Raw genomic sequence first — 27,928 nt, forward strand, 5'->3', positions numbered from 1 at the left:
TTCAGATAATAATCTGCCTTCTTGTTCTTGCCACCTCACATTTATCCACATTATACTGCATCTGCCATGCATCTGCCCACTCACACAACCTATGCAAGTCACCCTGCATCTTCACAGCATCCTCTTCACAGTTCACACTGCCACCCAGCTTTGTGTCATCTGCAAATTTGCTAATGTTACTTTTAGTTCCTTCATCTAAATCATGAATATACACTGATGAGCCAAAACATTATGACCTGATGAGCCAAAACATTATGACCACCTGCCTAATATGCTGTTGGTCCTCCATATGCAGCCCCATACGCAGCAGGGTGCAATGCACTGTGTATTGTGACACATTCCTCCCGTGACCTTCATTAAAATTTTCTGTGACTTGTGCCTCAGTAGATCTTCTGTCAGTTCGGACCAGATGGGATAGCCTTCGATGCCCTCGCGCATTGATGAGCCTTTGGCGCCCAACACCCTGTCACCGGTTTGTGGTTTGTCCCTCCTCGGACCACTGTCAGTAGGTACTCACCACTGCTGACCAGGAGCACCCCACAAGCCTTGCCGTTTCAGAGATGCTTTGACCCAGTCGTCTGGCCATAACAATTTGGCCCTTGTCAAAGTCGCTCAGGTCTTTACTCCTGCCCATTTCCCCTGCATCCAACACATCAACTTCAAGAACTGACTGTTCACTTGCTGCCTAATATATACCACCCCTTGACAGGTGTCATTGTAACAAGATAATCAATGTTATTCACTTCACCTGTCAATGGTCATACTGTTTTGGCTCATCGGTGTATATTGTGAATAGCTGGGGTCCCAGCACCGAGCCTTGCGGGACCCTACTAGTCACTACCTGCCATTCTGAAAGGGAACCGTTAATTCCTACTCTTTGTAAAGCTGGTATGAGTTGCTTGCGGCCGACGGAGTTCAAGTACATGGGCAGGAAATGTTTAGAGGGATATGGGCCAAATGCAAGGAAATGGGACTAGCTCAGGTAAGCATCTTGTTGGCATGGATGAGGTAGTTCCTTACTGTATAACTCTGTGACTCTGTGACCCAGCCAAGGCGTCTGTAAGGAACAAGATGGGGTTTGTTCCTTCCAAGAAGGAGAATAAAAAACAGGAAGAAGGGTCCCAACCCAAAACAACTGAAAGAAGGGTCCCGACCTGAAACGTCACCTATCCATCATCTCCAGGGATGCTGCCTGATGTGCTCAGTAACTCCAGCATTTTGTGCCTTTCGTTGGTAAACCAATATCTGCAGTTCCTTGTTTCCACATCAGTAAGGCACAAACATATTGGTAGTACTTTGTGAAATCGAACTTGCTTTGATCACGGAACAACTGTGTAACATTAGGCAACGATTTGCTGCAAGGAAAGCAGAAGAAGGAAATAGACTTACGTCAGTACTCCTGAACTGAAATTTACAAATGTTGATTACCAGAAGTACTAGTGCAAGGTGAGGTGCTAGCTGGAGAAAGGAAAGGCCAAGTAGAAGCCTGTGAACAAGTACCCATTCAACCGGCTTAGCTGCAATGCTGCTTATAATGCTTGAGAAATCAAATGCCAGCTAAATCCTGATTGGAATGCGAAATGCAATTGAAATTGATAATTACTTGTGATCAAGCTGGATAAGGGACCTGTGTTTTGACCAATCTTGATTTACTCTCCACCACTATGATGATGCTAACCTGAAGCCAGAGACCCATCATGATCATCCCAGGGCACTTCAGCACCGCTCCAAGCAATCGAATGATGCACCAAATATGGAGCTGGGTAAATGCTTCAAGGGCAGCACGATGACGCAGCCAGCGGTATTGCTTCTGCCTTACAGCGCTTTCAGCGCCAGAGACTCGGGTTCAATCCCGACTACGGGTGCTGTCTCTACGGAGTTTGCACGTTCTCTCTGTGACCTCGTGGCTTTTCTCCGCGATCTTCAGCCATGATCACATTGAATGGCGGTGCTGGCTCGAAGGGCCGAATGGCCTACTCCTGCACCTATTGTCTATTGTCTATCTTCAGTTTCCTCCCACACTCTAAAGACGTACAGGTTTGTACGTTAACTGGCTTGGTGTGTGCATAAATTGTCCCTAGTGTGTATAGGGTAGTGTTAATGTGCAGGGATCGCTGGTCGATGCAGACGGTAGGCCGAAGGGTCTGTTTCCATGTTATATCTCTAACTAAATGAAAGGTGGAAGGAGGGCCTGAAGTAGAACCGTCCCGAAAGAAGGGTCCCGACCCGAAACGTCGCCTATCCTTGTGCTCCAGAGATGCTGCCTGACCCACAGAGAATCTCCAGCACTCTGTGAAACGTCGCCTATCCATATTCTCCAGAGATGTTGCCTGACCCACAGAGAATCTACAGCACTCTGTGAAATGTCGTCTATCCATGTTCTCCCGAGATGCTGCCTGACCCACAGAATTACTCCAGCACTTTGCATCTTTTTTTGTAAACCAACATCTGCAGTTTCTTGTGCCTCAATTTGTCCTTCCAGCTTCATGTACTCTGAGCTAATAAACTTTGTGGATCAGAATGAAAAGTAACAAATATAAAAAAGAAACAAGGTGCAGTGTGTTTAAAGACTCCTATAATACTCAGCTTCAAAGAGTTCCATTTCTTTACCAAGGAATTTTTTGCCACTTTGTCTTTAGTTTTAGTCATAGAGACGTACAGCACAGAAACAAACCCTTCAGCACAACTTGCCTATGCTGACCAAGATGCCCCATCTATTCTAGTTCCTCCTGCCAGCGTATGACCCATATCCCTCTAAACCTTTCCTATCCATGTACCTGTCCTTGTTATGCACTTGTTATAGTACGTTCTGCATCTACCTCCTCCAGCAACTCATTCCAAATGCCCATCACCCTCTATGTGGAAAAATTGCCCCTTGGGTTCCTATTAAATTTTTCCTCTCTCATCCTAAACCAATATAATATCCATCTAGACGCACATACAGGAATTTAAAGTTAAATCTACTTGTTTTGAAAATGGCAGGTTAAGTGGATTAATTATATCCATAAATGCTTACGTCCATCCTTAATTTGCTTCATTTGTGTACTGATCGTGGTCCTGTTGGCTGATCCAACCCTTCTCAACATGTGCCCCTATTTCAGACCTTTCCCCAGGTTTGCACAGTTATTTCATTTTAACATCTTTTGCAATTATTTTAGTTTCATGTTTAGTCGGTGTTTTCGTTTTTTTTTGCACAATGGTATCTTATTTACTGAAGTGTAGATTAATGCAGAAAATTAACCTTTGGTAAGGCAACATGCTAAATGAGGAAACATAGCCTTGAGATGGTCAGGATACTGGTCACTTACAGCATACTAATTATACTGTGAATTAGAGGATTGTTTGTCATAGAGTCATAGAGTCATAGATTGATACAGTGTGCAACTTGTCCACACCGGCCAACAATGTCCCAGCTACCCTCGTCCCACTTGCCTGTGCTTGGTCCATATCCCTCCTAACCTGACTTATCCATGTACCTGTCCAACTGTTTCTTAAACAATGGGATAGTCCCAGCCTCAACTACCTCCTCTGGCAGCTTGTTCGATACACCCACCACCCTCTGTGTGAAAAGGTTACCCCTCGGATCCCTATTAAATTTGTTCCCCTTCACCTTGAACCTATGTCCTCTGGTCCTCGATTCCCCTACTCTGGGTAATGCAAAAAAAAAAATCAATTTGTAGATTCAGAATCTATTGAATATAAAATGTATTTATTGTTGAATTGTGACAGTAGCCTTAAAGCGTTTCAGGCTGTGAAAAACAGTGATGCATAGTTTCAGCCAATAACCAGCAACAAAACCATTTATAAGCTGAATAACATTGCTTTGAATATTTCTGGTTGCAATATTTTCATGCATTTCCACTCTTTTTCCAACTACTGTTTTGACAGCAGCACTGCTGGGTGTCAGGGAGAATTTTCACCAATTCTTCTTTTAAATGTTGTTGTATTACCTAAGAGTCTTGTGCTCAGCTTCGAGATAATATAGCAGCAGGCCCTTCCAGTTTGAACCTGCTGATGCAGATCTCCATCATTTGAGGAGGATGAAGTAGTGAAATGACAGATATGGTATTGCCCCCACAATCGTTCAGCATGTATTCTAACTTCTTTCTTAGGCAGCCTACCTACGGACCTGCATTAGAGCATCCTTCACAGCAGCAAAAGGAAGCAGGAAACTCCTAAATGATGGCCGTCTTTTCCAATTCCCAAGCAGATTGAATCTGGACTCCAGAATCTCCAGTGGAGACATGAGGAAATGCAGATCCTGGAATCTAGATAGAACTCACTCTGTAACAGCAGAAAGTATTAATGAAACCACGCCGTGGGGCTGTCAAGCAATCTGAACTGCCGTGTTAGATATCACTGTGTGCAAATACGGAATTGGAACTACTTAACATTGCAATACTCACATCAGTCCATGGAATTCTTGAGTTGACTTCTCGTAACTGCTAAAAATATTGTTCTCTGAAGAGTGCTCTCATGTTTTTCATGTTTGCAAACCAGAGGACCATCTACTCCTTGCAAAACTTAAACGAGATGTTACCAACTATCCCAGAACATGAGGGAAGAGGGATTAGAGGGATAATTAAAAAAAGAACACTAGCCCAGATTTGATGATTAAAATAGCAAATTCAAGTGTAAAGACTCCCACACAGAAATATAGCATATTGAATAACTTCACCCAGCTCCACAAGTTTTGAATGGAATGATGAACAACCTATGCTTATGACGCTCAAAGGACAAGACTGCGCAGATAAAAGCAAGATGGATTACATGAAAGGCTTTTGCAGCCAAATATAGTCATGTCTTGTACTGAATTATAGACAGCAATTTCAAAAAGAATATTTATTTCTTCAATATCTCTTGGGAGCAGTGAGATTGATGAGTGATACAATATTTATACATTGAAAGTATACAATAAGTTAGTATCTACAGGTTTTTTTTAAACACACACACAATGCTACATAATAATTGGACATTGCTACATACATCCTTTAAGTGCATTGGATTGCTTTCATACCTGAATAGGAAAATAAGTGCACTTTTGTCTGTACATTAAGTTATCCTTTACAATTTTCTACATACTAGAATTTTCCCTGCAAATGTTCACCTTGGCTAGGGAGTACTGTAGCTTCTTATTACTTCCGCAGAGTACAAACCAAGAGAAAACATACGCATTCATTGCCCAACTGTGCCAACCTGTATAATATAATCACACGGTGAAGTCAAAAATATCTAGTTGGCACTTGAACCATCAAAAGATTTTACTAAACACAATCAAAAAAGGTTGCTCGCCGAGGTAATTGCCACTAAAAAGAGTAATGTGGCTTTGACAAAGCTCTCATATTTGCAATTTTTAGAATAGGACACTTCCTCCAGATGGAACGTTGCCTCAGAGATACCGGAGAAATGAGAGTTGTTCTGAGCGGATCTTGGGAGATTAGATACGGATGTATAAAATCATTAAAGTTTTGGGGTAAGTGAATTTGAAGGGGCAGTAAAGTTGGAAATAATGTTATTGGTTAAAGAGCAAGAAACATAACGAGGAGAATATTTTTTTTCATAAATTTTGTAAAATCTTGAATGCAATACCTACAAGGAATGTGAAAGCAGGCTCAACAATAACTTTCAAAGAGGAATTAGACACATGCGTAAAGAAGAATGCCATCAAGGCCATAGTGAAACCTTAGGGGAATTTGTCTAATTGTTTAGTTCTTTCTAAGATGTGACAGAAATATATAAAATTATGAGAGGCATAGATAGGGGAGACAATCAGTATCTTTTTACTAGGATGGAAATGGCAATGACTGGATGGCATAGCTTTAAGGTGACAGTGGAAAAGTTTGAAGGGAATGTGCAGGGCAAGTATTTTATACAGAGGGTGATGGGAGCCTGGAATGCACTGCCAGGGTTGGCGGTGGAGGCAGATACAATAGTGGCATTTCAGAGACTTTTGGATAGGCACATAGATATGCAGGGAATGGAGGGATATGGATTATGTACAGGCAGATAAAGGTTGATCTTGGCATCATGTTGAGCACAGATAATGTAGGCCGAAGGGCCTGTTCCTGTGCTGTACTGTTCTATGTTCTACGTTCCTCTGCAATGCTCAAAAAACACATTGCACAAAGAAAGATGTTGTCCGTCATCATCATTGGTGTTGTGGTGCAAGAATAATGAATTATGAATAATTAATGAAATCCCTGAAAAAGGTTTGGTAGAGAAGTTCAAGTCAAGAGTGTTTTATTGTCAATGAACAATGAAATTCTTACTTGCAGCAGCACAACAGATATGTAAACATATTACTCTGTTAAAAACCCATAATAAACAACAACAAAAAAGTTTAATGCAAAGTCAAATATCATGTCCCCAAATGTAAATAGTTCGGAGCCTACTTGATATTCTAGGTTTATAGCTGGAAGTCTCAAATATATTTCATGTAAACATTTTAATATTAGTAAATGTATAAAATGAAATTATCTCCTATTAATTTGTAGAAACTTGATAAATGCGACGGAATATCCTCCATTTGATGAAATCAGTTTATAACACATTGCAAATGAATTTCTGATGACAATTCATTTAGTTATCACTTGTAATCTTATTTTTATAGTTTTTAGAGTACTTGTAATCATACTAATATCTGTTAAGTGGAATAGGATTATTTTTCAACACCCAGGCTTGTGCTCTTGTATTAATGGATAATAGCTTATTCTCTTTGCATTGTGATAGCTGACTAGAAGTTGAACAACACGTGACTTCTTTGTTGCACACTGTGACATATTAACATTGTCTGTTTAAGTGTATGTGGTGCAATCTGGTGCTACATTATTGTGCACTGTTCTTATATTTCAACCGTGACAAATTTCAAATGTATTTTATTGCTGAACATCTTGAGATAATTAAAGACACCAAATACACTTTCACTTCTTAAAATACATTTCTGATATTTAATATTTATTTTGTCACATCTTGAAGATTACTATTCAGAGTATTTTGTAACAAGCTAAACTAACTAAAACGTCAGAGAACAAATATACACGGAAAAACTATTATATTTATACATTTCAGTATATTTCCACTTTTTTCCATTCTGGTCAGACACGTTCCGTAATGTTGGACAATGAGAAGAGTCCAGCTTTTAAAATAGAAAACTGCACTGTGACATGAGTCATAAGAAGTCTAATTTGGGCGTATCAAATACGGTTTTAATTTATAAAGTCATGAAATGATACTTTCCTGGGTGTTCATCTGGAGGAACCCAACCTGGGAGTCAATGACAGACTCGACCTGAAACGTCATCTATTCCTTTTCTCCAGAGATGCTGTTTGACCCGTTGAGTTACTCCAGCTTTTTGTGTCTATCTTTGGCCTACAGCAGGGCTTGGCAAATATTCTAACTTACAACAAGTGAACAGGTATCCAAATTGATTCTGATAATTAGTTATGGAATTGTGCCTCAGTCCACCTCTGACTTGTAACTTTAAGGTGTAATTTCTACTGAAGTTATTTCCTCTTTTCCCCCTTGCTATTCATGAAAGCAACAAAGTTACCATTGACAAAACATCTGAAAATATCAGGGGAAAGATTGCTTAACTATAGTTTAACTATAGTTTCCGTGTCTGTCCTATTACCATAATTCAGAGCAGCTTTGTTCATTACTGGCCACATGTTACATCAGAGGCAGGCCAAAAGTAGCTGATTGTATCTCTAATTAAAAACAGGTAACAGGCTGAGTGATCGCAACACAGATTTTATCTGGTGAATGCATGTGTATTTTCTGTCCACTTGCTGCTCAAGCAGTAAAATGAAATGAAAGTGCAAATATTCTTTTGATTGTAGCAAATCCTTTACTTGCTTTGTTGCTGGCAGATGGAACATATTTGTTATATGAATATAAATGTGGTGAAGATTGTGTAAAAACATGGTATGGTATTTTCCACTAAAGGATCCATATGGTTAAAATATTATCACTACAACTACAACTCTGATGTCAGTAGTTTCTATTTGACAGCAGTTTTAGATTCATGATGATGCAGCCGAATGTAAACAAGTCAATGTTTGAATTCACTGAAAATGCTATGGTTTTGCAGCAGAGCATTAAACGAGGCAGTACATACATTGAGCTCAAGGCCTTATCTACATTTTTCTAGGACTCTGGTAGGGCAAGAGTTGTGAACTTTGGAGGCATCTTTGATATCGGAGCTTTTCCACCCTAATACTGATCACACTTCAATGTCTCCATTTCTCCACTGAAACCCAAAATGCCTATTTCCATCTCACACCAGCCTCCATTTCAAAATTTTCCTCCTCGCCCAAGTATCAAGCACCACCATCACCAACTTTAACCTATTCCCACGTTTTGAAGAAGGGGCTTGAAGGGTCCCAACCCAGTATGTCTTCAGTCCATTTCCTTCCACACATGCTGTCTGACCTGCTGATTTTCTCCAGCAGATTGTTTTCGGCCATGTTTCTCCCCAGTTCTCAAACACCCCCACCCAGACAGACAAGGTTTCCTGTGACTGTCGGCACTGAAATGCAACCAGTGATAAGTTCCCTGCATAAAGCAGGGGATTGATTCTGAATAAAATTAGCCCTGTTTGACACCAATCTAATTTTTGACATAAACATAACAATGAACTATTTATACTACCCCACGGTGACTGTTGTTCAGTGGCCAGTAGTCGGAGATTAAAATGGACGATGACAAGGGCTGTTGGAAGCAGTGCTGAGAATAAGAACCTTTCATTCTGAGACAAGAGTGACCATTTCAGGAGGTTTTGGGAAAGCAATATCAAAAAAAGACACAAAGTGCTGGAGTAACTCAGCGGGTCAGGTAGTCTGTCTAGAAAACATGGAATCACCTCTACCCCATTGTGAACATTGGACATCCATGGAACTGATGTGTGACAAGACTGAGACGTATATGTTGCACTCTGTATCTTCCACTTTGCTCTATCTATTGTACTTGAATTTGACTTGATTGTATTTATGTATAGTATATCTGATCTGATTGGATAGCATGCAAAACAAAGCTTTTCTTTATACCGCAGCACCTGTGACAATAATAAATATAAACCTATAAATCATTCCTATCTATGCATCTATATCCAAATGTCTTAAACATGATAATTGCACCTACCACCTACTCTGGCAGCTTGTTCCATGTACCCACCACCCTGCGTGTGAAATCTTACTCCTCAAATCCCCTTTAAATCTTTCCTCTTTTACTTTGAACCGATGTCCCCTGGTTTTAGACTCCCAGACACTGGAGAAAAGACCCTTTCTGTGTCACTCATAATGTTATTAACCTCTGTAATGTTTCTCCTTAGCTTTCTTCAATCAAGCAATCTTAACCTAATCAATCTCTTATTACAACTCAAACCCTTCAGTTCCCATAAAATCTTTGAATTTCTTTCCTGCACTCTCCAGCTTAATCAAGTCCTTTTGGCTTGAAACCGGAACTGCACACAATATTCCAAGTGCACTCTAACCAATGTTTTGTACAACTGCAACATGATGTCCCAATCTTTGCATTCAATACCGAGGCCATTAAAGGCAAACATGCCATACACCGTAAGTGCTGGAGTAACTCAGCAGATCAGGCAGCATCTCTCGAGAACATGGGTAGGGGACATTTCAGGGTGGGACCCTTCTTCAGACTGATTGTAGGGGGGAGGAAAGCTGGAAGAGAGGAGAGGCAGGATAAATTGTGGCAGGGAATAGGTGGACACAAGCGAGGTGGGGTTTTGATAGACAGATGGTTTGAACAAAGGCCAGAGGTAAAAGCAGTAGGTACGAGATGGGATTGAAGAGTTTTTAGAGGTTACTTGAAATTGGAAAATTCAGTATTCATACCACTGGTTTGTTAGCTACCCATGTGGAATATGAGGTGCTATTCCTCCTGTTTGCACGTGGCCTCATTCTGGCAATGGAAGCCCAGGACAAAAATGTCAATATGGGAATGGGAGGTAAAATGGTTAGCAACGAGGTGAACTAGTAGGCCTTGGCTGACCAAGTGCAAGTGTTCAGTAAAATGGTCACCGAGTCGACACTGTAAGATTTGAGAAGTTTTCCCTCATTCTGAAAGCAACACCAAACCAAAGAGCTGCAGTTTGGACATTTTAAACAGGAGACTGGGGCTGATAGCGGAGAAAGGCTGCGGTCAGTTTACCAAGGGATGTCACAATCTGTGGGTCCTAAAATGGCCGCAGGATCTCGTGACCAGCCACAAAAGCAAAAACCTTACAGCCCAGTCTCTAGGTTTCTGCAAAGCCACGGCCAGAACAATGGATGGATATTGGCCATGCAGAAACCTGCGAAACCAGGTCGAAGTCCAGACACTGGGGCGCTGACATCAGCATACTCACAATGCCCCAAGCCGACCTACACAGTTAATCTCGTTAAGGGGGCACAATAGCCCATAGAAAAATGGGAAGACTCCTGATGGCTTAAATAATGAATTTTATAAAAAATTCAGTGGTTTGATCTCTCCACGTTTGCAAACTGTATATAGTCACGCTTTTAAACAACAGAGATTGCCACAAACTCTGACTGAATCAACAATAATCCTCATTCCTAAAAAAGATAAGGATTCTGAAGACCCTGGTTCGTATAGGGCGATAGCTCTTTTAAATACTGATCAGAAGATATTAGCGAAAATCTTAGCTCAGAGATTAAGTCTAGTTATAGATAATTTGATACACCCCGATCAATCAGGCTTTATAGCCAAACGATATTCATTTTTCAATTTGAGACGCTTGTTTAATATAATTTATTCAAATAGACTATTAAATGAAGATTTAGCAATCATCTCGCTAGATGCTGAAAAAGCATTTGATCAAGTAGAATGGCCCTATCTTTTCGCAGTGATGGAAAAATTTCAACTAGGTGAAAATTTTTGTGCATGGGTGAAACTTTTATATACATCCCCAACAGCTAGAATATTAACTAATCAAATGCTGTCATCTAAATTTCATTTAGCTAGGGGTTGTAGACAAGGATGTCCACTATCACCACTTTTATTTGCCCTAATTATAGAACCACTTGCTGAGAGTATTAGATCAAATTCACATATTTATGGCTACAACACTAAACATACAACCAATAAAATTTCTTTATATGCGGATGATGTATTAATATATATTACAAAGCCAGAAATTAGCATTCCGAATTTATTAAATCTCATAACTCAATTTGGTTCATTTTCAGGTTATAGAATTAACTGGTATAAAAGTGAAATTATGCCAATAATGGAGCATAATCCGGCCATACTTCAACAATTTCCTTTCAAAATTGCCTATGAAAAGTTTAAATATCTTGGAATTTACGTGACTAGGAAATATACTTCTTTATTTAAATCAAATTTTCCTCCTTTACTTGCTAAATTACACAGAAATATCCAATTTTGGAAAACACTTCCTATATCATTAGTTGGTCGTAGTAATGCTATAAAGATGATCTTTCTGCCACAGCTACTATACTTATTTCAAGCAATTCCGATCTACCTTCCAAAAAAGTTTTTTTTAAAAATTGATTCAATTGTTACTAATTTTATTTGGGACTACAAGACTCATAGAATAAATAAAAGACACTTATGTAAGTCTAAAATTAATGGAGGAATTGCTTTACCTAACTTTTTATTTTATTATTGGGCGGTTAATATTAAAAATATAACCTGCTGGTTGGATGATTCTGATCAACAACCGGATTGGTTAAAGATGGAGAAAGAGGATTGTTTACCATTCGATATTGGTGCGATCCTCTTAGCTCCAATAAATTTAAATAAAAAAACATATGGAGGTAATCCCATTATACATAGTGTTATCCGTACCTGGAAACAATTAAAGCTTACGTTAAAATTGAGTAAATTATCTGTTTTCCTTCCTATTGCGAATAATCCTTCTTTTAAACCGTCTGTCTTAGATAGAGGCTTTGCTCAATGGAAAAGTTATGGAATCAAAAGGTTGGGAGATCTTTACCATAAGGGAACTTTTCTTTCGTTTCAGGAGTTACAGCAGAAGTATGGATTACATGTTAATAATTATTTTAGATATTTACAACTTAGAGATTATGTAAAATCACACATGCAAGAATATAAGTTTAGAGGTCCAGAAACACTTGATGTATGCCTGAATCGACATTATAACTCAAATAAATTAATATCTTTTATTTACAATATTCTCCTTGACATTGACATTCCGTCATCAGAATCTTATAGACGAGCATGGGAGGACGAATTGAATCAATTTATAATGCAAGATATATGGGATGAAAGTTTACAACATATACATCAATGTTCATTGAATACTAGACATTCCTTAATACAATTTAAAATAATACATAGATTACATTATTCGAAGACGAAATTAAATAGGATTTTTCCTAGTATCTCTCCTATGTGTGATAAATGTCAATTTCAAGAAGCTAATTTAACTCATATTTTCGTAACTTGTATAAAAATGCAAAACTTCTGGTTGGAGATTTTTAAAATAGTTTCTAAAGTTATTAATAAAAAATTAGATATGGACCCAAAATTAATTATATTAGGATTATCAGAACATACTACAAATTTTACAGTAAGTCAGGTACATTTTCTTGATTACAGTCTAATAACTGCGAAAAAACTAATACTTAAATTTTGGAAAAAACCAATAACCCCCACAATTAAAATGTGGACTATGGAAATGACAGAGACCCTGCATTTGGAAAAAATAAGGTTTGCCTTAATCGACAAACCTGAGTTATTTTTAAAAATATGGTCTCCATTTATTGAATTTTTAGAAAAGTAAATGGGTTTGGCACAGGACTAAAATTAAAAAAAAAATTTAAATAAAAAGTTGAAACTTGAGTTGGGGGTTGGATGTACAGCTGTGGTTTTTGTCTCCCGGATCTACTCCCGTTAATTTTTATTGTTAGATCCTTTTTTCTTTTTTTTTTAACCCTCTTACTCTCTTTCCCCAAGTTTATAGTTTTATATTTTTATTTTTACTTTCTCTCTTTAAAAATTTAAAAATGGAAGCTATGTAAGAACGTTGTAACAAATGTGTTTTTTCTTATTTCGATTTGTACATATGCTTTTAATAAATTTTTTAAAAAAACAAAAAAAAAACAAAAAAAAAAAAAACTACCTGGTAGGTGATGGGAAACCAGTTAAACCCATCACCTCGCAACGAAATACCAATTAACACCGTCTGGCCATCCCCGGTACCCCCGGACATAAGCGCAGATCAGAGAGAAAACTCATACATATCTTTTAAACAAAGAGATCCCAAGATCTGGCGGGAGATAGGACGGGTCAGAATAGTATAACTGGCCATGACTTTTGGGTTTTAAACTGATGGGATGCAACTCAAGTCAAACGGATGCAGGAGGAAGAAAAGACAGGCAAGAAGAAGCGAAGTGCAAGAGAGAGGAACAGGCACGCAACTCGAGAAGAAATACTGCAAGAAAACCTGCAAGGAACGCAAGAAACGGAAGGAAGAAACTCAGGGGACAAGCACGACCCTCACGGAAAGCAGCGGAGAAGCAGCATGAACAGCCAGTAACCCCAGTAATAGCCCCATGGTGAGCATGTACCCCAAATCCTGCATATCCTGGACATAGTTTAGTGTAGAGGGGAGGGTGGTTTGAATAAACGTGGGTGCGTAAAGGAATATGTGTTGGTCAATTTTGCGATGTGTCGTACGTTCCCCATCTTACAGTCGTGTATATGTCTTGTAGAACTGTGCGTTTTAGAATTCATAGTCAAAAGTATTCATGTAATTCGGTATGTGTCTTATAGATATGTCTTATAGAACTGTATAAGTATTCATGGACAATAGTCCCAAGCGCTCAATAAAAGCCTTTTCCATTTAAACCCTGGTCTTCAAATCTGGTCTGGTTGAATTTTCTGCACTATCAACGCTCCTGCATCTAAGTCCAGTGTCTAGAACCGTAGAGGGTGAGTGGGTCGAACCACTCACGGGGAACCAGTGTGCGCGGCCTGGTCAAGGGATCAGAGCAAGGCACGGGGACCTTAGGTCGGGCAAAAGCTCGGCGCAGAAACCCCTTACAACACTTGGTCTCACTTTACATCTTCACCACCCTATCTCTGTGTTTAACTCCACTTTTTATATTACTGCAGAAACTATCCCGCAGTCTATTTTATTGTTTAGTTTAGCTGCAAAGCGTCTTGGAGCATCCTGAATATGGGAAAAGTGTACTTGAAAACTATTTGCATTTGTGTAATGTCCAGATTCGGAATAAATGTCTAAGTGACTTGTCAAATTCTTGAGTACAGTGATCATCTTTCTTCAATGCCTCATTGTGTGGATACAGTGGTGCAGACGTTTGTCTGTACTTTCCAGCTGCATCCTGGACAAGACATGTGATGTTTATTGAAAAAAAAACACTTCCTTTTTCTGCTGGCAGTAAACAATAGACCAAAATGTAGTCCCATACTTATCAGCATTCCAGATATCGCATTGTAGAGAGTGGAAGGACATAATGTACTATTCCTATAAATACAGATTGCTTAGTTTGTGCAATAGACAATGTGAAAGAATAAAATTAAGGTAACCAAGGCCCAAGTTGCATATTATATTTCTTACCAATTAATAGTTGGAAATAAGCATCTAAGTGTGAAATTATGTCTTTCTGGTGGCAAAGCTCGACAGCTCTAATTATTAAGGGATTTCCATGATACAGCACCGGAACAGTGTGAGTTGTTGCACTGAGGTTGAATGCAAAAGGAAAGTATATAGTTAATGGCAGGACCATTAGCAGAATTAACACAGAGGAACCTTAGGATGAACGTACATATCTCCCAGAACGTGGCAACAGAAGTAGGTAGAGTGGTAAAGACGGCATTTGCTATGCTTGTCTGGATCAGTGGAGGCATTGCGTATTAGTCAGGAGGGCAGAGGCGCAATAGTTCGATCCTAATCTCAAGTGCTGTTTGTGTGAAATTTGCATTCTCCCCTTGACCACGGAGGTTTCCTCCCATATCTTAAAGAAGTGCGGGTTTGTAGGTTAATTGGCTGTAAAATTGTCTCAAATGGGTAGGGAGTGGATGAGAACTCTTAACATAGAACATGTGGGAATGGGAGATCAATGGTTGGCATGGCGTGGTGGACCGAACTATTTCTCGAACACTCTAAACATATCACTTAGGCTAAAATGCAGTTACTGAAGATGCCTCCTTACCACTTAGATGATGCCCTCAACAATAACAAATTATTACTCCCCAAACCTGGAACAATTATTTGCAATCAGGATCCAGATATTGCAAATTATAGTGATAAATCCTTTTTGATCAACTGCATACCAGGTGACAACCCTTCCATCCCACATCCTACATCCAACCAGTCAATTATGAAACTTGTCATTTTTTAACCTCGTTAATATAGCATTGAATAACTTCACCCAGCTCTACAAGTTTTGAATAGAATAATGAACAACCTATGCTTATGACGCTCAAAGGACAAGACTGCACAGATAAAAGCAAGATGGATTACATGAAAGGCTTTTGCAGCCAAATATAGTCATGTCTTGTACTGAATTATAGACAGCAAATTTCAAAAAACAATATTTATTTCTTCAATATCTCTTGGGAGCAGTGAGATTGATGAGTGGTACAATATTTATACATTGAAAGTGTACAATAAGTTAGTATCTACAGGTTTTTTTTTTAAACACACACACAATGCTACATAATAATTGGACATTGCTACATACATCCTTTAAGTGCATTGGATTGCTTTCATACCTGAATAGGAAAATAAGTGCACTTTTGCCTGTACATTAAGTTATTCTTTACACTTTTTCTATACAATTTTCTACATACTAGAATTTTCCCTGCAAATGTTCACCTTGGCTAGGGAGTACTGTAGCTTCTTATTACTTCCGCAGCGTACAAACCAAGAGAAAACATATGCATTCGTTGCCCAACTGTGCCAACCTGTGTAATATAATCACACGGTGAAGTCAAAAATATCTAGTTGGCACTTGAACCATCAAAAGATTTTACTAAACACAACCAAAAAAGGTTCCTCACCGAGGTAATTGCCACTAAAAAGAGTAATGTGGCTTTGACAAAGCTCGCATATTTGCAAATTTTAGAATAGGACACTTCCTCCAGATGGCACTCTTTAAAAGCTTGCATTTCAACATTACAAATTTCATGGAGACACTGGAGACTGAAGATGTTGGAATCAGAAGCAACACCAAAATAAGCTGCCAGAGGAACTCGAAGCAGGAACTCGACCCAAAATGCCAACAAATTTCTCTCCCCACCCTCCCCAAAACAGATGCTGCTCAATCTGTTCAATTCCTCCAGCAGTTTTTGTTTTATTACAAAAGACATGCCTCGCATAAACAAACTTAGTTCTCTCCAGATCAGCTGAGGTGACAGACACAGGACTGCTGCTAGTCTTGAGATTATATTACATCTGTCATGGTAACACACATAACCTGTGACAAGTGGGTGAAGGTGAGGGAAGGGGGAAAAATACAGGATTACATTTGGGCAGGAACAATCTTGCATATTGGCCGCTTGACTAAACACACAAAATTGGCGTCACTGTTTATTTAAGAATTCCAGCAATTAAGTTTACTATCTACACCTCTAAAATAAAAAGTTGCCTTATTCCAAATGCAACACAGATTATCTAAATATTGAGCAATTCAATTTTTGAAGAAACAAAACTTAAAAGGATGCTTGGCTCTTGTCAGGGTAGGTGAACAACTCAGGCTGGGCATGTTCCCATTTTATCCAATTGCTTTCACTTCACTCTTCAATCTTTACAAATTATCCCTTCCCCACCAAACCATTCAACCAAAAGAGTAGGCGTTAATTAATTCCCAGTTACTATTCAAATCAGTCTTGAAATATTAACAACTTTTACAAATAACCATGCTTTTACCAATCATTTGAAACTGTGCAGCTGCAATCTATAACTTTTAGCATAAGCACTGATGTATTTCCCCTCCAAAAGGATGTTTTCAGGGGAATAATTTTGCTTCCAAAAGGGATTTTTTTAAATTCCAGAAAGCAAAATTGGTACCATAGAACCAATTTATTGATTCCAGTTCCAATTCAAATCACTAGTTTTTGAATCAATAATGTGGTATTTTGTTTCTGCCAATTAAAATGAATAGCACACAGCAAAAAGTGCTTCACAGGGGAACATTAAGAAAAGTCTACAAGATATTCATTACTGCATATTTTATGCGTCAAAATTGTTGATCGATGTACTTGTAAAGTTATAAATCATTGTGGTTTGAGGGAAATTACTTTGTAGCTTAAGTGTTTTGAATGAATGAGTTGAAGGAATTTGTTTTTGATTTACACCATGCCCAACCCAACAGATATATTCATCTAAAAATTAAAGTGCCATAAAATTACATTACTATTGTTACTAAAATCAAATAGAATTTGCCAAAAAAAGTTAGAAGCAGTTAAAAGGGTAATTTCCCAGTTAAAATGTCCAAAGTAATTCTAACTGGCTAAAAGTCAAAGCTTTAGAGCAGCAGAAATTAGGAAAATTCACAAATCTTGAGCAGTTTTTGTTATTATGTCGTTTATGCAGGCAAGTTCAGTGGAAGTCTCAATACCCAACACTTCCTTTCCAGATTTACATAAAAATTGCTACGTTTCACTTTTTAAAATGCATCCATGTTGACAATTTAAAAGCATGGATGTGAGAGCTCGTGTGACCCACTGATCTACAAAGAGTTTGCAGATGGAGTTTGGTAGCATAGATTTTGCCACTTGGATTGATGCACAAAGCCTTCGGGGAAGAACTCTTCTGTTGTGTCACTCCTTGGGGAACTGCTCAGACTGCTTTCACCACAGCTCATTTCTTCACAAGAATCGTCACTTAAAAAGGAACAAAGTGACAATAAATAATAGCAAAAACAAACCATTCAGCACTCTACATTAGCTGCCAACAAACAATTGAGGCAAAAATGCTTTTTATATTGGAAGAGCTCTACACTACTGTCAGCCAAACAAAGATATTTACCTTCCCATTTCACTATAACAGCCGGCTTCTGGAATAGTTGGCAGTTCAGGGACACTATAGTAACTGTTCTGCAAGTTGCGGGCTGTACGCCTTGAAACAATCCACACAAGCTTCTTGTTGTCAGGTTTGCAGCATTCAGGTGAAGAATAGTCAGCCAAGCATTTCGAGACCAATGCACGCCAGTATGTCAAGTCACGATGATTTATCTAAAAAACAAACCGACATGACAAAATCCTTCCACAAATCATAAGTTCCCTTTTATCATAAACATGCTTTTACCTTTAAAATACAATGAACTGGATTGTGCAGATTTCCTTCAAATTTTCCAGTTGACAATCATCAGCAAAAGGCAATGCATGTGTCAGCTTATTCTCTCACGACTTTAATGTTTGCACGTTGCAATATGGAATTAGGGCAAGCTGGAGATCAGATGCCAGCACATGCAAAGACCCATTCAACTCAGTACCGACTCCAGGGGCAAAACATAAACGCATTGAGCTTAAGGGCCAGATACACTCTTCATTTAGATAAGTAATTTTTATAATTTTATTTAACGTATAAAGTAGCATTCAAGAGACCTTTAAGTTAGGCTGCGAATAGAGGGATATGGGTCACACGTAGGCAGATGAGACCAGTTTAACTTGGCATTATGTTTGGCATAGATATTGTGGGCTGACGGGTTTGTTCCTGAGCTGTACTGATCAATGTTCAATGTATTTTGGTCATTTGATACTTTGACGATACAAGTGCCTACGACCACTAGAGGCATCCAAATGCAGTTCAAATGCTTTTAACAACACCAAGCTACATGTCACAGGAGAGCACCAGCACAAGACCTCCAGTACAAATTGGACTTGCAGAATTCAGATATTGCAGGAAAAGCACAGATGGCCTGCAAGATTGAACATGATCCAGTTCATTGTTCTTCGGGGTCTATTCTGAAGAGAACCTATTTGGGTCCAGTTGAGGAAATGCATTTCAACAAATATTTCACAGGCTTCACAGGGAACCGATTTTAAATGAAATTGTTCATTTATAGCTAACAGCATGATCAACGATAATTAAGTGCCAATACCATAATTTATATTGTGCCATATGACATGGTCAAAAATACTCACAGCTCAGAATCAGATTTTTAGTGAATAAAAGAATAAGGTTGAAATTCACATCAAATCATGTATTTTGCTGATTTGCAACATTCACAGGCAACACTCATTTTCTGCAGCTAATTTTGCATCAGTGGTCATTATTGTGCAAAACTGAATTTCTTTGACAGCAAGTCCCATGTCAGCAGTTCTTATAAATGGCAATATTCATTTTGATTTGATACAAATGAAATAGAAAATATACAGGCATTCAGAGGTCACTAAAAAATATTTCTTACAAAACACTTACTTTGGAATGTTTTTGAACACACAGTATAATCTCAAACAGATCTGCAGATTTCAAGTTTTCAACTTCAAGGGTCAAAATCGACAAAGCCAATACAGATGGCTGCAAAGCAAAGGATATTACGGCATGACATTTCTTTCAATCAAACAGGAAATAATTAGAGCTTAAAAAGTAAGCAATGCATTTTAATCACTTACTTTAGCCTTTGAAAACACAAATCGGCAGCTGCAGGCCTTCAGTTGTGCTTCCAGTTTATCAAGTATTAGATATTCTTTCCTAAGGAAAACAAAAAATATAGTAATCATTGCAATTCAGTCACAAGATTATGTAATCTGGACCTCATTCACATAACAAACAGCATGCAGAAAGGTTTGTTATTGTATTACTTCCAAAACAGAGGAAGATCTCTTGTTAAAGGTTACTGCTTAAAAATATGTAAAAAGAGACAAGCAGGATGCAATAATTTGGAGAAAATAAATACTGAGTCAAAAGTGTTGAAGGGCATGCCCTCCATAAATGAACAAATACCAACCCTTCAGTTATATGGTAGCACGCCAGGGCATGATACAGGTGTAGAAAATGAAAGGCCGTGACGGCCTGGAGTTCTCCATTTAGCTTTTCATAGACAATCTTTTCCATGCGCATGAGATCAGACACGGTAAACTTGCAGTGGCTAATGCGAAGCAGATCATGTTCAGATGGAACATTGCATTCTTCCTCAATGGCCTTTGCTGCGAGATGGAAAACACTCATTCCAAGACAAGGCAGGTGTTTTGGTCGCACCTACAAAAAAAGAGCAAGCCGAGTCAAAGATGGTTTTTAATTATATGGACCCAAGTAAAACTAAGATTGGTAGACTACCATGAATACTATTCATCACCTAGTCATGGACAAGGATTGAACAATTGTTTGGAATTCTTACCTTCATGAAGGACAGAAATCTGTCCAGTAGATTAACTGCCAAAACAAAAGTCTCTGTACTGCAGCCAAAGAACCTGGTCAAGCTCCGGAGATCTTCCACTTTAGCATCTCTTAACTTCAGAGAGACACAATCATCATTCTGCAAAACAGAAAAGCGGGACTTACTGGTTAATCAAACATGAACATAACAGAGTGCAAATTTGCTACATTTTTAGGCTGGATTTGAATGAAAGTCAAATTTCCACGCTCCAGAGACAATAACAGGAAAATAAAAGACAGCATATTCTGAAACAATGTAAAAATATATATCAAGCAGAAATCAACCAGTATCTGTGGAAGAAAAAAGGGAAAAGTTGATATTTCAAATTGAGATCCTGCGTATGTAGGTTAATTGGCTGGGTAAATGTAAAAATTGTCCCTAGTGGGTGTAGGATAGTGTTAATGTACGGGGATCGCTGGGCGGCACGGACTTGGAGGGCCGAAAAGGCCTGTTTCCGGCTGTATATGATATGATATATAATAATAATAATAATAATAATAAGCATTTATTTTATATAGCGCCTTACCAGAAGCTCAAAGCGCTTTACAAAAACAATCATAACATAAAAACAGACAAACTATCCTAACGGAGAAGCGGCGAATAAACAGTACCAGCGCCCTCTCACGTCAGGGTCCGGCAGTAGACAACAAAAAGCACAGGACACACAGATACAATTTTAACACAAACAGCCATCACAGTGATTGCTCTAGGCACACCCTCACTGTGATGGAAGGCAAAGAAAAGTCTTATCTCCTCCTCATTCTTCTCCCGTGGTGTCACGAGGCGATCGAGGCTCCCGACTTTTTGAAGCCCCCACCGGGCGATGGAAAGTCCCAGGGCCGAGCCGAGCAGGCCGATGAAGGTCCTGAGCCCCCACCGGGCGGTGGAAAGTGCCGCGGCCGAGCCACGCAGGGCGATGAAGGGCCTGCGAGCGGGTCGATCGTACCTCGCGCTTCGGGGCGGTCGAAGCTGCTACGGCTGAAGCTCCCAAAAACCGGTCGCCAGCCAGGGACCTGCGAGCTCCCGATGTTGCGGTCTGCAGGGCCCACGGCCGAAGCCTCCGAGATGGTAAGTCCAGGCCCTGCGACCGGAGTCTTCAAGGTCGATCCCAGCTGGAGGCCGCCGACTCCACGATGTTAGGCCGTAGCGCGAACGGAGATACGACACGGTAAAGGTCGCATCTCCGTTGAGGAGGAGATTAGAAAAAAGGTTTCCCCCACCCCCCCACCACATACACAGAGTTAAAAATAGAACAAAACGTACATTAAACGATGACAATAGACAAAAAAACACAAAAAAGACAGAGAGACTGCCGGTGAGCCACAGCTGCAGAACACAGCCACGCCTCCAATTGTGCTGTCATATTTTTTTTTTAACTATCTGAATATTTAAAATAGAAAACTAGAATCAATAGCAAGCTTGGATATGTCATGTCAGATTCCAAAGGCTGAAGCAGAATGGACCAGTTAGTGTAATGACAGCACAACTGCTTTAACAAGCCCCATCTTTAGCTTTTATGCTTACATCTCATTGTGGGGTCACGCAGTGGGAGAGTTGCTGTCTTACAGTGCCAGAGACTATGGGTAATGTCTGTACAGAGGTTGCACATTCTCCCCATGAGTGCATGGGTTTTCTCCAGGTGCCCGCCCATATCCCAAAGTTGTGGTTTGTAGGTTAATTTGCTTCTGTAAATTGTCCCTAGCACGCAGGATAGAACTGTGTCTCTAATCTAAGCTAAACTTCATCAGCACTTCATTCGGATCTTAAAAATCTGATGTTATAACAGATTAAATCCCAGCAACAAGATTTAGCTTTAGCTCTTAGGGCTAAAGGAATCAATGGATATGGGGGGAAAAGCAGGAACGGGGTACTGATTTTAGATGATCAACTATGATACTAAGTTGGGGGGTAGTGTGAATTGTGAGGAAGATGCAATAAGGCTGCAGGGTGACTTGGACAGGTTGTGTGAGTGGGCGGATACATGGCAGATGCAGTTTAATGTAGATAAGTGTGAGGTTATTCATTTTGGAAGTAAGAATAGAAAGGCAGATTATTATCTGAATGGTGTCAAGTTAGGAGGAGGGGGAGTTCAACGAGATCTGGGTGTCCTAGTGCATCAGTCAATGAAAGGAAGCATGCAGGTACAGCAGGCAGTGAAGAAAGCCAATGGAATGTTGGCCTTCGTAACAAGAGGAGTGGAGTATAGGAGCAAAGAGGTCCTTCTACAGTTGTACCGGGCCCTGGTGAGACCGCACCTGGAGTACTGTGTGCAGTTTTGGTCTCCAAATTTGAGGAAGGATATTCTTGCTATGGAGGGCGTGCAGCGTAGGTTCACTAGGTTAATTCCCGGAATGGCGGGACTGTCGTATGTTGAAAGGCTGGAGCGATTGGGCTTGTATACACTGGAATTTAGAAGGATGAGGGGGGATCTTATTGAAACATACAAGATAATTAGGGGACTGGACACATTAGAGGCAGATAACATGTTCCCAATGTTGGGGGAGTCCAGAACAAGGGGCCACAGTTTAAGAATAAGGGGTAGGCCATTTAGAACGGAGATGAGGAAGAACTTTTTCAGTCAGAGGGTGGTGAAGTTGTGGAATTCTCTGCCTCAGAAGGCAGTGGAGGCCAGTTCGTTGGATGCTTTCAAGAGAGCTGGATAGAGCTCTTAAGGATAGCGGAGTGAGGGGATATGGGGAGAAGGCAGGAACGGGGTACTGATTGAGAGTGATCAGCCATGATCGCATTGAATGGCGGTGCTGGCTCGAAGGGCTGAATGGCCTACTCCTGCACCTATTGTCTATTGTCTATTGTCATATTGAATGACGATGCTGGCTCGAAGGGCCAAATGGCCTACTCTTGCACCTATTTTTATGTTTCTATGTAATAACATGTTTCAAAACAACCCTAACGCTAGATTCATCGATATCTGAGAAACAAATCCATTTCAAAATGATATAATGTTGATCCAGGTAACAACACTGCAAAATAATTTTTCACTTCTCAATTTCCAATAGAACATATCAAAGGGCAACCATAAAGCCAGTCATGGAGGTGAATAAATACACTGGTAAAAGAAACACATCTTCCCCTCCCCCACACATCCCCATCTGTCCCAACAGTTGCAGACCTACCTCTAAAGTGGATTCTATTGCATCAAGACCTCTCGGCCGTGGTAAAAAATTGGATTCTTGTTCCAAGTAATGGTTTATTTGCTTCAATAGTTTATACCCTTCATTGTTGTGCTCATGGGGAAATAGATCTTTCATCTTAAAACGAAAAGTTAAAAATATTTGTAAAAAAAGTTAACAACCAACAAAAATGTATTAATAAAACAAAGGCACGGAATCGTTGAGGCCATTTAAAATTCAGCTGCAAGATCAAAACAATCTTGTGTACATTGAAGTTCGTCCAGGAAGGACGTCAGTGGGAGCAGCGGTCCCGCCGAGGCAGTTGGTCTATTAACCGGGGAAGCAGTTAATGGCTCTGCAATTGGACCCACCCCCTCCCCACAAACATCAACATAAATACCAACACTGCTCCGGATCCAACATCATTAGATTAGACCCTCTCCCCGTCAAGCACAAATACCTCGCCCTGCGGCCCTGAGACGACAGTTTAACACGACTGTAAACAAACCGCCGCCCCCCCCCCCCCACCACCCCCCGGGCAGGGCCGATGTAAACACCGACATCGCCCCTCCTCTCATGGCCAGCGCCGCTGTAAACACCCCGACACCCGATCCCCGCACTCCCCTCCCCTCCCCTCTCAACTCACGGTTTTGTTACTGATCGCTGCGCCGCCTCGGGTATCAAGTCTTGGTGTGGAGAGGGCCGATGGGCGGGCGGGCGGGTGTGGGCGGGTGGTGGTCCGCTCTCCCGGCTCCTCCTCCCTCACTGCCCCATCCCCCACTCGCCCCCCCTCTAGCTATCCGCTTGTTTCTTGCTTCTCCCCCCCACCGTCAAACTGTTTTTCTTTCGTTTTCTCGCTCCTTCTTTCCCCTTCAGTTGTTTATTCTCCTTCCTCTTGCTGTCTTGCCTTCCCTCACACACAGCTCTCTCTATTTACCCAGATCTCGATCTGCTTCTCTCTATTCACCAACTCTTGCCCTCTCCCCTTCCCTCTATTCACCCTCTCTCTGTCAAATTTACAAGCTCTCTCTCCTTCCCTCTATTCTCTTTGTCTCCTTCCCTCTATTCTCTCTCTGTCCTCTCTCTCTCTCTCTGTCCCCTCTATTCTCTCCCTGTCCCCTCTATTCTCTCCCTGTCCCCTCTATTCTCTCCCTGTCCCCTCTATTCTCTCCCTGTCCCCTCTATTCTCTCCCTGTCCCCTCTATTCTCTCTCTGTCCCCTCTATTCTCTCTGTCTTCTCTACCTCTCTCTCGCATCTTCCTCTCAGACTCAATGTCGAATATTTACTCAGGGCAATGACGTCACCGCGGAGGAGGAGGAGGAGGAGTGAACAGACCAGGGAATAGTTCCCCTTCCTTTTCCGATATTTGTCGGGGTTACTGGCCGCGGGTTTGCTGACGCCGGCGTTTCCCCGTGGGACGGGGGGTTGGTGTTCTTGCCGCGGTGCCTGGTCAGGTTTGGTGCCGTGTCGCGTGTTTTCTTGCTGAGGGTGACGCGGACGCGCATTCCGCCCACAGTTGGTGTGCTGCGGCACTCCGGTTAAAGGCCGCGCTCTGATTGGCCCTTTCGAAAAGTCCGCCTAAAACTCTGCTTCACGATTGGTCGACTCTGGCGGAGTCCCATTGGCCGCCATTAATCACACGGAGTGACACGATTGGCTGGAGCTAGATGAAGTCCACTACTGATTGGTCACTCGGCAACGAATTGTTGGATGCTCATTGGTGGAGTTGGACTTTAAACCTTGGTTGTTGTTGAGCAGATTTCAACTCTGGAAACTGTTGCAACTCTGAGACATGAAACATAATAATAATAATGCATTACATTTATATAGCGCTTTTCTAGTAACCCAAAGACGCTTTACATATTAGATATAACATAAAAATAAATAAATAAACGAACAGAAAAGGAAGAATAAGGTGGAGCGACGGTCAATGTCGGTCGGGGACGAGCTGTCTGTCCGTGGGCGTGGGGAAGAGAGTGGAAGTTTTGTTGCCTCCATCACAGTGAGGGGGTGTTTGGAGTCACTGTGATGGATGTTTGTGTTGGGGTCATGTGTCTTGTGTTCTTTTTCTTTTTTGTGTGACTGCTATGTAGTTTCGTTCGGTACCTTGGTACCGAATGACAAATAAAGCTCTGTTGACTGTTGACTGTTGACTGATTGAAGGCGGTGTTGAACAAGTGAGACTTCAGTGATGTTTTGAATGTGGTGAGTGAGGAGGAGTCTCTGACGGTTTGGGGTAGTGAGTTCCAGAGAGTGGGAGCAGCGATGGAAAAAGCATAACTTAACAATCTCAATGTCTCAATGTAAAATAAATGTATTATTTAATGTGAAATGTAAGGACGCTAAATCCACATTTTTTAACATTATGGCTCTATAACAAATATATTTAGTCAAGAATCAAGAGTGTTTTATATAGAACATATAGAATAATGGCATTCTTCATTGCACTTTACTTCAGAATGAGGTGTTGGATTTCATCTATTCATTTGATGATCCCAGAGACAGGTACTCTTCGAGTTGGTTTATTATAGGATGGCCATAGAATTGCTGAAATAAAAGGTTGATTTCAAAGAACATATAGATATATAGAACATATTGATTTCAAAGAACATATAGAAATAGACAATAGACAATAGGTGCAGGAGTAGGCCATTCGGCCCTTCGAGCCAGCACCACCATTCAATGTGATCATGGCTGATCATTCTCAATCAGTACCCCGTTCCTGCCTTCTCCCCATACCCCCTGACTCCGCTATCCTTAAGAGCTCTATCTAGTTCCCTCTTGAATGCATCCAGAGACTTGGCCTCCACTGCCTTCCGAGGCAGTGAATTCCACAGATTTACAACTCTCTGACTGAAAAAGTTTTTCCTCATCTCCGTTCTAAATGGCCTACCCCTTATTCTTAAACTGTGGCCCCTGGTTCTGGACTCCCCCAACACTGGGAACATGTTTCCTGCCTCTAATGTGTTCAACCCCTTAATAATCTTATATGTTTCGATAACATCCCCTCTCATCCTTCTAAATTCCAGTGTATACAAGCCTAGCCGCTCCAGTCTTTCAACATACGACAGTCCCGCCATTCCGGGAATTAACCTAGTAAACCTTCACTGCACGCCCTCAATAGCAAGAATATCCTTCCTCAAATTTGGAGACCAAAACTGCACACAGTACTCCAGGTGCGGTCTCACTAGGGCCCTATACAACTGCAGAAGGACCTCTTTGCCCCTATACTCAACTCCTCTTGTTAGGAAGGCCAACATTCCATTGGCTTTCTTCACGGCCTGCTGTACCTGCATGCTTCCTTTCAGTGACTGATGCACTAGGACACCAAGATCTCGTTGTACGTCCCCCTTTCCTAACTTGACACCATTCAGATAATAATCTGCCTTCTTATTCTTACCACCAAAGTGGATAACCTCACACTTATCCACATTAAACTGCATCTGCCATGCATCCGCCCACTCACACAACCTGTCCAAGTCACCCTGCAACCTCATAGAATCTTCCTCACAGCTCACACTACCACCCAGCTTTGTATCATCTGCAAATTTGCTAATGTTACTTTTAATCCCTTCATCCAAGTCATTAATGTATATATAACAAGGATGTTTTCCCTTGTGTTCCAGCCAATCAATAGACAATAGGTGCAGGAGGAGACCATTCGGCCCTTCGAGCCAGCACCGCCATTCAATGTGATCATGGCTGATCATTCTCAATCAGTACCCCGTTCCTGCCTTCTCCCCATACCCCCTGACTCCGCAATCCTTAAGAGCTCTATCTAGCTCTCTCTTGAATGCATTCAGAGAATTGGCCTCCACTGCCTTCTGAGGCAGAGAACATTTGAAAAGGCAGGCTCTGACGCATGTGAACATGAGGAAAGCTGGAGGCCCAGATGGTATATCTGGGCGAGTACTAAAGTCTTGTGCTACTCAGCTTGCTCCAGTGCTCACCACAATATTTAACCTCTCCTTGGCAAAGTCCGTGGTCCCTGCATGCTTCAAAAGATCCATTATTGTACCGGTGCCAAAGAATGCCTCTCCAGCGTGTTTAAATGACTACCGACCGGTGGCCCTCACCTCGGTTGTCATGAAATTCTTCGAGAGACTAATCAAGAAGCACATCTGTGCCCTCCTTCCTCACAACATGGACCCACTACAGTTCGCATACCGTCCAAACAGGTCCACGAATGACGTGGTCTCCCAGGTTCTGCACACCGCTCTCTCTCATCTGGACAGCCAGAAGGGGGGGCTATGTGAGGATACTGTTCATTGACTTTAGTTCAGCTTTCAATACCATAGTCCCCACCAGACTGTCTGAGAAGCTGCTGGAACTGGGGCTTAGCACCCTCTGTGTGCCTAGGTCCTGGACTTTCTCACCGCCAGGCCCAAAGTGGTCAGGATGGGGGAACACACATCTAGCCCCCTCACCCTGAACATAGGATC

General features: G+C 40.9%; 1 protein-coding gene across 1 annotated transcript; it reads right to left on the reverse strand.

Annotated features, from left to right (window-relative positions):
• Positions 1-15,576: 15,576 nt before the first annotated feature.
• ccng2 (cyclin G2) lies at positions 15,577-24,774 on the reverse strand. Its single transcript, XM_078401571.1, has 8 exons — positions 24,132-24,774; positions 23,489-23,623; positions 20,316-20,453; positions 19,926-20,176; positions 19,591-19,669; positions 19,397-19,495; positions 18,002-18,207; positions 15,577-17,856 (listed from the first exon to the last, which is right to left on the reverse strand). The coding sequence occupies exons 2-8, from the start codon at positions 23,621-23,623 to the stop codon at positions 17,703-17,705; spliced, it is 1,062 nt and encodes a 353-aa protein (XP_078257697.1). The 5' UTR covers positions 24,132-24,774; the 3' UTR covers positions 15,577-17,702.
• Positions 24,775-27,928: the final 3,154 nt, after the last annotated feature.

Source organism: Rhinoraja longicauda, chromosome 1, assembly GCF_053455715.1.
Source record: "Rhinoraja longicauda isolate Sanriku21f chromosome 1, sRhiLon1.1, whole genome shotgun sequence".
NCBI classification, from domain to species: Eukaryota; Metazoa; Chordata; class Chondrichthyes; order Rajiformes; family Arhynchobatidae; genus Rhinoraja; species Rhinoraja longicauda.

Coding starts and splice junctions, on each gene's coding strand:
- ccng2 (XM_078401571.1), bottom strand. CDS start 23,623: ATGAAAGATCTATTTCCCCATGAGCACAACAATGAAGGGTATAAACTA. Junction 18,208..19,396: donor GTGTTCAAAAACATTCCAAA/GTAAGTGTTTTG, acceptor TTTGTTTTTTAG/ATAAATCATCGTGACTTGAC. Junction 17,857..18,001: donor TGTTATAGTGAAATGGGAAG/GTAAATATCTTT, acceptor TTCCTTTTTAAG/TGACGATTCTTGTGAAGAAA.